The sequence below is a fragment of the Monopterus albus genome, unplaced genomic scaffold, assembly GCF_001952655.1.
Source record: "Monopterus albus unplaced genomic scaffold, M_albus_1.0 scaffold64.1, whole genome shotgun sequence".
NCBI lineage: Eukaryota > Metazoa > Chordata > Actinopteri > Synbranchiformes > Synbranchidae > Monopterus > Monopterus albus.
The window spans coordinates 62,753-72,935 of NW_018127944.1; the positions used below are offsets into that span (position 1 = coordinate 62,753).

Below are 10,183 nucleotides of genomic sequence, written 5' to 3' on the forward strand. Positions count from 1 at the left end.
GCCCCCCCCCCCCCAGTTGTCTGCAACACAATCCCACCTGCGCTGCCCAAAGCTGAGGAGAAACTGATGAATCATATATTGATCTTGTGTCTCACCGCTGAGATGAGAATGTGTTTTGGCTGCTGGTAACCTCAAGTGACCTGACGGCATATGGTGGTGTGTTTGTTCCCCCGTCACATCCAGCCTCTCCGCCGGCTTCCCGCACCGTGAGGACGCAGCGATGCCCGGGCAGACGGAGGATCCGTCTGCGTCCCGCCGCCTCGGCCTGGCCTCCCACCGCCTCCAGACGCTGAACCCCGGCCACGACTTCCCATGAGGCCGCCACCAGAACTCCGCTCGACCGTTCTGTATGGGGCCTCTCACATATGAAGTAGGTTCATATTGTGGTCTCTCTCCATGTGGACGCAAAGAAACACAAGAGAAACACCGGTTGTCTGGTGTTTTTGGATCACATTTGGCAAAATGACTGATTATGAACAATCATTTCATCATGTCAACTATGAAATGGTCCAGTGGTTCCAGACCTGGGGGTAAAAAAACGAGTCACTGCAGAGACACCAGATATTCCCAGTACCTAAAATAATTTAGTTTATGTCTGCTTTTTTGCGAAATAGGGGCAACGTTGACCTCCTTGCATCTGTAAAATCCTTTAAATTAAACCATCAGAGAAGAAAACTATCACTCTTTTGTTTAATTACTTAAAACATGTCCACACTTAGCCTTTAGTGTAAACAGGCCAAAAGGTTTGGGAACAACAACAGCCAGTGTCAATTAGTAGAACAGTCAATCAACAGCACATTTTAGCAAAACTTTAATAATCTAAGCCTTATATTGATCAAAATACCAAAGATTGGCTGCTTCTAGCTTCTTGGATACCAGGTTTACAGATTTTTGTTTTATATAATTGCAAATTAAATCTTTTTTTATATTTTTTATTGTTAATTAACAACAATTGATGTGCATTTTTCAGAATTGTATGATTTTTGATAAATCAAGTGTCTAGTTGAACACAGGTGTTTTGCAGGATAAAACAAAAATAAAACACAAGGGAAGGTGCTGCACACACACCTGAATATAAGAAAAAGAATGCTGAAGCCAAAGTAAGGTGCCTTAGGAGCACGAACCAAATACCAAGGTCTTTAGGTTGCCTTTAAATGAACATAATGTCTTGCTTTGGGTTTGTAGACTGACGTGCACCTGGTTGTCCTGGTTAGAACAGCAGCTTTGATGTACATAAGTCCCTTAGAGTCAGACTAGAACAGAAAGAGATGCTGTTAGATGGTGAATAGGAGCTTTAGTGAAGCTGCTGACTCTATAACTAATCTTTACACATTCTCTGGGTCATGTGGGGATGCAAATTGCCATGGGTTGCAGCCACAATAAGAATGAAAATGTGAGCAATGAGTTGCTTTGTCCTCGCTGATTGAACCTCCTCATTTAATCTCAATAATATAAATGTTGTTCACATGCACCTTTCCTCCTTTTCTCCTCAGCTGACATGGAGGATGAAGATGGGACTTGTCTACTTGATGTTTTGTGGTACATCTCTCTGATTCTTACTTGGATTGGATCTACATAGCACTGTAGATAATCAAACATGAGCATTTAAACACATTTAAGGGATTTGTCCTCTAGAAATGTTACTTTCACACCATGTTTCAGTCTCTTGTTGCACCAAATGTTCACGGAGATCTAACTGATTTTGTTTGGGATTATAACGTCCCTCTCTCTTTCTGTCTTTGCAGTGACCCCCAAGCCCTGAACGACTTCCTTCATGGGACCAATGAGGTAACAAAAGCATCTTAAATAGAGAGGGACTCAAATAAAAAAATCAATAGTGCAAATGATAAATTTGAGATGGAAGTATTTCTTGGCACGCGATTGTGCGAGCTGTGTGGAGGAGTGCTGACAGTGTGAAAGAGTCGTAATGTAACACTGTGTGCATTTCTCACCACGATGTGAGCTCAGGCTAAAATCGACTGGTTTTCTCCCACCAGCTGCAGACTGAAGACCTGCTCATTAACTCCTCCTCTGGGGAGCCCTCCCTCTTCACAGATGCCCCGGTGAGTGTCTGGATCCACAGCCAGCGGCGTCACAACAGCCAGCATTTTCCCCTGGAGAATGATTGTTTCTGTCTCCGTCTGTGCCTGAAACAGCTTCCTGCTCTAATCACACAATTCTCCCCTCCTTTACTCTGCCTCATCTCCCCTGCTGCCTGTACCCCTCTCTCTGTCTCCCACTGTTCGTCCTCCAGAGCCCCGTCTCTCTGCTGGGAGATGGCAGGGATTCCCCAGACACACCTCCACCCGGGTGTGTGGATCTGTCCTTCTTGGAGGAGGCCCTCATGTCATCACCAGAGGATGGAGAAGACCCACAGGTGGTGCATAGTGGATTACCTGTGGAGGCTGGATGTGAGGCGAAGAACAGAGAAGTGGAGATAGCAGAGGAGGCGGAGGTGGCATGTGATATCCTCCAGCAGAGCCTCCAGGAGGCTGAGATCACAGAGCAGACCATGGCTCTGGAGGCAGGGCTGACCCAAGCAGGGGACAGTCTGTCCCTGTACTCACCTGCCCCTCTTCTCTCTCCACCCACCATGCCATTTGTATCCAAGTCTGTGACCTTGCCTGTCACCCCAGCATTGCCCAGAGACACCCAGGCAGCAGTGGAGCCTCCCCAGCCATCCCTCCTGGCTGTAGGGCCTGGCTGCCCTTCTCTAAAACCCGCTGCTCCTCCTCAGCTGATGGGACTCCTGCCTGGAAATGTGTTTCCTGCTGCTTCACCGGAGACCTCTTTCTCTCTGAGTCCTGCCCAGGGCTCCAGTATGATCATCCACAAGGCTGTTCCAAGTATGACTAGTCGTGCTCTCATCACTCCGACCATGAGACAAACAGCAGCAGCACCAGGAATCGTCCTGCAGAGGGCCCCTCTCCCCATCCAGCCCAAGCTCCCCATCAACATTCAGCCCAGACTGGTTCAAATTAGCCCCAAGCCTTCTGGGCAGAAACCCACTCCAGGTCTTACATTTGTTCCCGGGACTGCCTCACCAAATATTTTACTGTCTCAGGCTCCAGGCCAGAAGCCTGCAGCTCTGCCTCCACAGCCCAGCCAGCAGCTCCCCAAACCAGTCAGCCTGCAGTTGGTCAACCAGGGCGGCTCCTTTGTGCTCCAGCCTCAGGGACTCTTTCAAGGCCAAAACCAGTTTCTTCTTCCAGGCCAGTCCCCTGTTACAATCTCCCAGCCTCCCAGTGCAGCTCGACCACTGCTGACTCACACTCACCAAGGCCCGTCGATCCACAGCTTGGCTCCCTCCACTGGGCAGCTCGTAGACGGCTCTCAGATCCTAACTGTGCCCCAAAGACAGCTGAACTTCAGCCCCGTCTTTACCACCCCCACAGGGCAGCTAGCGCTCCGCCAGGCCACTGTGCTTTCAGGACCCTTGCAGTTACAGTCAGCACCCCCTACTGTCTTCCAGATGCCAGCACAGCTGCCTGGAGCCTACACTCCAGTTGGGCAAGGGCAGCGTGCCACCCTGGTCCACAGTCCTGCTCTTGGCAACCACATAACCTTGATCAACAGTTCAGGGGTGCTTCCCCCAGATCTCACTTCCATCTCGATCGTTAATGGCCCCTCTGTGGTTCAGGGGCTGCCCTTTGCTGCCCAGGGCCCAGCTCCTCAGACGGGAGTGACAGAAGGACAGCTGAGCCTCCAGCAGGCGGCTGTGGTGCTGATGCCAGAGAGAGCTGTCCCAGAGGAGAGGATCAGTGCACAGGAGACTTTCCACCAACTTGCACAGGTGAGCTGCCATCTCTGCTGTCTCAGGAACGCTGGAGGGAGGGCTGGGTCATATGCATACAGTCTTCTGTCACAGTATAATCATTTTAAACTTGTGTAGTAGATTTTCTGGAAGTTAAATGGATAGTGTATAAATAAAGATGTCTATTATTTGGCTTCACAAATCAACAAATCCAACTACTCATTCATTTGTAGCTTTGCCCACTGTGACCTAATACAACCAGAGATATTCAAATCTCGTCTCCCTCCTTCCTCCCCTCTCTTCAACAGTATCTTCTCCTGGTAAATTTTATTAAATTACCTGACCTTGCCTGGAGGCGGCATGCTGTTGCTAACATTTGACACTATGATTAAACACTAGCTAGGTGTGTACTCACAGCTTGGAGTGAACATATGAACTGGCATTTAAAAGACTATACCAGTGGTTTAGCAGGTTTTAGCCTGTTTACTACAAATCAGCGACCTTGTTCTGCCAGCTGTGCCGCTGTGTGTCATCTTTACTGTTCTGGGCGTACATCGGTTTCCATTCATTCATTTGCAGTAAAAAAAATCAGTCAGCAGACTCTTGATGACGTGGAAACTAGTGGATGGCAGGAGAGATCAGAGAAGAGCTGCCATACCAAAATGAACTGGATTTGTAGTAATGTTTAGTAGTTACAACTTCTGACACAGTGTTCAAACGAGCGTTGTGCATTTCTGGCCACACACCCAATCTGAGATGTGTTTTTTGAAAATATTCAAAATGCTGATGATGTAACATCTCAGTCAAGGAGCAAAAACTATAAAATGAATCTGCTTTATCATTCAGAAACGTACCCACAGTTTCCTCTAACCCTGTAGTCTGGATTCTCCTCCTGTAGCCCTATGGCCACGTTCTCCAACACGTCTCGGTGCAGCCCACCTCTGCCGGGCTGCAGGCCTCCTCTCCTCCCGTGCTCACAGTCTTACAGCCTCCTCCTGAACCACCTCTGGCCCCTGATCCAACTGTGGAGATGCCCAAACTTTTGATGCCCCCAGCAGATTTGACCCAAGTAGTGGAAGAGGTGACCCATTCGATGAGCCAGAACCAGGCCTTTATGCAACATCTGCAACAGGCAAGAGAATCAGCAAAATCATGTAGATTCTTGCAGAGATAAAAATGCATGTGGGCCTTTAGAGTGTGACTTTCCTACTCAGGTTCACAATAGTAATATTAATAGGGCAGGGTGATAATCCAGTGTTACTGTTTAGTGACTGTTAGTGCAATGATATTGTGTTGATAGGAGTTACAGTACAATGACACTGGAAGTTGTCCCAAATTTAATAAAGGAAATACAATTTTAGAATAAAATGCATCAGTGGAGTTTGAAATTTGGATTTGAAAGTGGTTAAAGTTGGATGCTGGTTGCATCTCAGTGCAGCTTCACCATATGATCTGACTGAGGGACCGCTGACTGCTTCCTAAAGCATCTATAAGATCATAGTAACTGCACTTGTTAATCTTCTCTTGTTACGATTTCTACCACAGCAAGCACTTAGTTCTCCCATCACATCTGAACTGTTGGTTGGAGCGCTGCCAGTGGTACCGATGGAGTCTCTCACTACCCCTGAGGCCAGTGAGAGAGAGACCCAACCTCAGGCCCACGCGGTCTTTGATCAGGACACCCACACTGTGATGTCTGATCAGTGCGTTGAGCCCTCTCCGCTGCACTCAGACCCTGAGGACACACCGTTGCTCTGCCCCTCTCCTCCGATTCAGGACAGCGGGAGAACAGCTCTGGCAACGTTCTCCCCTCCAGCTGGACCTCACATTAGTCTATCGGGACCTGAGAGTTCAGTCACTCAGACCACAGCTCCCCAGCCTCACATCAAGCCCCAGGTCCAGTACCATTTCCCTCATCAGCTCCAGGTCTCACAGGCCTTGTTTGCTCAGAACCAGGTGCAGATCCAGTCATCTGTTTCTCAGCCTCTGCCCCAGGTCCAGACCTCAGTTCCCCAGGTCCGAGTCCAGTTGTCTGCTTCCCAGCCTCTGTCGTCGGTCCGTACTTCAGCCCACAGCAGTCCGCCCCCTCTGCATTTCAGCGACTCGGTGCCTCAGCAGCAGCCTGAACCCACAGCTGTGTCTGCTGGTCTCTCCAAAGGAGGAGACGACGCCGCTGTCCAACAGCACACACAGAACAGTGAGTGTAACTGCTGCTTAATCTAAAAAAATCAATCAACAGGAAGTTATATTCTATTTAAATCTATTATCATCTCTCTCAAATTGCTCTTACCTTTCACTATCAATGTAATCGTCACTATTTTTGTTATCGCAATCTTCAATCCCACCACCATCATTATCATTACCACCTCTTCTGCCATCGACGTGTCCGCTGTCAGAGCCAACCGCTGCCTTGGCCATGGAGAGTACAGCGTTTACTCTTGATGTCCATCCACCCTCTCCTGCAGCCCAGACTGTCCAGGCTCACGGCCCCCCACCTCCCACAGAGTGTGCCCCCGTCCAGTTGAGCCAGCAGGCCGGCACCAAGGTGAGAAAAAGATCCATTCACTCTTCATTTAGTTCATTTAAGAAGTACAGCATTTTATTTTTTGTTACAGCATAGATTCAGCATTGGAAAAGCCTCCTTCATTTTAAATCTTGTGTTGAAATTTTGTCTGTTTGTATATAAAGTCTAGAAAAGTCTTTTAAATTACTTCTAATTCTTTATTTGATAAAACTATGTAGATGCTGAAACCTGTACATTTGTTGTTGCTGATGAATTTCTGTTAACCCACCCAGTAACTGACTAATCATTTCAGCTCTAATTATATTACTTGTGCATTTTGTTTTCTGTAATAAGTTAAAATCCTTTTCTCTCTGGATTGAACTCAATTGGCTCTGGTTGTGAATCACAGTTGGAAGGCTTCGAAATTATTTGTTAAATGCAGCAAACGCATTATTAATTACTTCAAGATGCACTCCTACCTTCGTCCTTTGATAATTGCATGTGTGCCAGCTGGCAGGCCGTCGGGAGCAGCAGAGAGAGGAGAGGCTCACACCAGCAATGCGCAGGCACAGGTAGGAGGCGCCGAGCACCGACTCTGACCCTGCTCTGTACTGCAGAAAGTCACCATTAGATGGAGAACTTCACTCAGATCTGGACAGAAATGTCACTTCTCAGACTCACAGCAGTGCATGTTTCCCATCATGAATTTGGAACGATGTTTTGTGTGCCTGTGGAGCTCTTTTTAATCTAAGAGCATTCGTAAGACGAAGAAAGTTCTGCATTCTGATAAACACAGACCATGAATCTAATGATCACACTGAGTAAAAGCAGCACTTTACAGTATATTACTCTTCCTCTTACTGTCACACTAACCTACTGACATGTCAGCAACCATGTTAGTGTATAAGAAACCAGGATTTACAACAGCAAACTGACCACGTACAGAGAACCTGCTGCATTACCCCAGTCAGTCATAGAACGCCATCCTGTATTACCTTACCAGTTTGACGTGTCCAGTCTGTTGTGAACAGAGGTCTCACTGTGCTCTTCAGGTTCCAGCAGCAGCTCTGTTCGGACCCAGCCCGGCCTTTTCCACGCTGAAGGACGCTGTGAGGCGCCTACTGCCGTACCACACCTGTGCTGGTGACCTGCCCACTCAGGATGACTTCAGTCTAGGTCAGTGAGTATGTTGTTATCTCACTGATTTGTGCTGCCAGACTGACTATTCGTTCCACATCCTGTAACAATGCATAATGATGAAAGCAAGACGCTGTTATAGGTAAGAACAACTTGCCTACTAAGGGTACAGTGATTTATTACCCATTGATCTAAGTGTGATGGTGTTTCTCTCCTCACAGTGGACCAGGAGTTTGACACTGTGTCCGGCTTCCTCCTGAAACGCACTAAGGACATGGTCAACAAGTACAGGCAGCTACTGGTTAGAGAAACCCAGGTAAGACACACACACAGCGCTTTCTTCTTCTTCTTTTTCTAACAAAGATCATCACATTACATGTATACACACACACACACACTCAAATATCAGCTCTGGGACCACATGAAAGTGGCCCAGGTCCAATTTGAACAAGTTTCATCTGGCTTGTTGACACATCTGTGAAAAGATCAGATCTCGGTCACTTCAGCATGTACAGCCAAAGTGGGGAAGCATTTAAAAGCTCATGAACATTTTTCCTGGTTGTGTAGATGCTAAAAAAATAAAACAACAAAACAATAATACATATGTGACTTAATTACAAATACATTCTTTGTTATTAGTAATTTTAGCAGTAAACTGCCTGATCACATTTAACAACTAACTGAGACCAGACAACTTTTATTTATACACCCTTGTTCATGTTTAAGCTGAGATGAAGCCAAACTTCACCACAGTTTACAGTACAATTAGCAGACAGAACAAGCTGTGTGACACCATGCGTCTCCACAGCAGGAGAGTCCGTCAGCAGAGATGGTGATGCTGGAGCGTCTCTTCCTTCAGGCCGAGCGATACGCTTTAGCGGAGGACAGACGGAGAGCCCGCAGAGACCCGGGTCAGTGTCCCAGCAGGCGAAAACATCCGTCAGGCTGTCTGTGTGTCTGTTTGCCAAGAAATATGTTTCAAATCCCCTAACTGAGACAGAAAATCTGGACAGGGACAAGTGAATTAGTGACACAAGCTTTTTTTTTCTTGACAAACTAATTTAATGCAATACTTAACCTCCATATTTGCTCCAGAGCAGCTCCCAGGTGTGAATGTGTGATTAAGCTGTGTAAATGTGGAGCAGGGTCGTGCTGAGAAAGACTCGGTGTGATGATGAAAAAATTACATGAGAGGTTAAGAGCAAATGAAATCGGGGTTGATAGGTTAATTAAAAAGTTGGAACAGGAGAAGAAAGCTCTTGAAAACTGCTAAATGTCAGAAGTGGCTGCTGTTGGACCCTGGCACCTCTGGATGAATAGCAATCCAAAAATAGAACAGATTATTATTACACAAATGTCAAGTGATAGGTGACGTGCCCCCAAATAAAACCCTTAAATTTATTTTCATTTGCAATGGAAATGTGGTTTTCACTCATAGTCCCTGGTCAGACGTTGCATATTCATTCTAACACAGTACATAGAAATAAGCGCATAAAAGAAAAACATGAGCAAGAACCTAAAAGAGCAAAGTGAGATTATATCCCAGTATCCTTTAAATTTATATCTAAGTAACTTAAGCATTGAGGGAAAAAGGCCAATTTTCCACACTGTTGGACGATATTATACATATACTCTGTTCCAGTTGTGGAAAATTGTGTCTCATTTCCCTCTAATTACGGTAAACATATATCTGGAGATTTAGAACAGAATTTACATCCATCCATCATCTACACTGCTTATTCCTGACCAGGGAGGCACCAGGCCGGCCCGGGCTCAAACCCAGAACCTTCTCACTGCGAGGTGACAGCACTAACCACTGTGTTGCTATGCCACCATGGAATTTACATTAAAGGGCAATTTCAAACAAATTACAAAAGACATGAACTTACAATGTTTAGTCTTAAGATTTTCTGCCGAATTGGATGATATAATACTGAGAGGCCTCTTCATTTTAATGTTTGATGAGTGGTTTTGTTTTCCCAACAAAAGTAACAAGATTTAAATGATTAAATAACAAATGAAAACTAGTGTCAAGGACAGATCCTTGAAGGACTCCACAGCTCTAAGCAGCAGCATCAGGCATTTGATCATTTCCACAGTGTGGTTTGTGGATTATCCAGAGAATCAGGGATGTTTTTGAACATGATGTTTCAGAGAACAAACAAAATAAGTGTCATCACTACTGTACTGGCATGGGGGCAGAAGTCTCAGGGGCCGATAAAATCCTGAGCAACTAAAGCCAGGAGGTCAACGTAACTTGTGTCCATCCTGCACATTTTTCTTTCCAGAGTCATTCGTGATGGCCTTGGCTACATCAGTGTCTTCCCCCCATGGTTCCCACTCCATTAGACCCTCCCATTTGTACTCCAGCTGCCCCTCCTCTCCACCAGCCTGGACCAGAGTGTCCGACCGACCTCCAGGACTTAAGACATACCGCTCCAGCTCTCGTGGGGCTCTCAGACTCACTATCAAGCAGGAGTCTGGCTCCCGTAAGGTGGTCCACAACTCAGCCTGTGACCCGGGACTCAAGAGGGACCACACAGGGCAGCTGACCAACGGCGGTGGAGCTGTAAACGAACGGCACTCTCAGGCACCCAATGGAGCACTGCAGCAGCTTCAGCAGGGTGGGGGGGTCCCCCACGGGGCTTAACACTGCAGAACAAGTCCCGCAGACGGCATGCAGTTCCAAAATAAAAGACCCAAATCCTCTCTCTATGCCAGAGCCACAGGCTGCTTGTTTTGAGTTGCCGCCCAGAGATGTCAGCGCCCCAAAACTTAAATGTTTCAGG

General features: G+C 46.8%; 1 protein-coding gene across 1 annotated transcript in view; it reads left to right on the forward strand.

Annotated features, from left to right (window-relative positions):
• The window catches only part of LOC109962438 (glioma tumor suppressor candidate region gene 1 protein), a 7,799-nt gene extending 441 nt beyond the window's left edge, over positions 1-7,358 (forward strand). The window contains exons 2-11 of the mRNA XM_020604149.1: positions 184-370; positions 1,494-1,539; positions 1,746-1,788; positions 1,998-2,063; positions 2,255-3,793; positions 4,653-4,886; positions 5,300-5,951; positions 6,151-6,299; positions 6,768-6,829; positions 7,310-7,358. Of these exons, the coding sequence (XP_020459805.1) occupies positions 1,499-1,539; positions 1,746-1,788; positions 1,998-2,063; positions 2,255-3,793; positions 4,653-4,886; positions 5,300-5,951; positions 6,151-6,299; positions 6,768-6,829; positions 7,310-7,358 (2,835 nt within the window). The 5' untranslated portion in view covers positions 184-370; positions 1,494-1,498. The remainder of the gene's footprint in view (positions 1-183; positions 371-1,493; positions 1,540-1,745; positions 1,789-1,997; positions 2,064-2,254; positions 3,794-4,652; positions 4,887-5,299; positions 5,952-6,150; positions 6,300-6,767; positions 6,830-7,309) is intronic.
• The last annotated feature ends 2,825 nt before the right edge of the window (positions 7,359-10,183 follow it).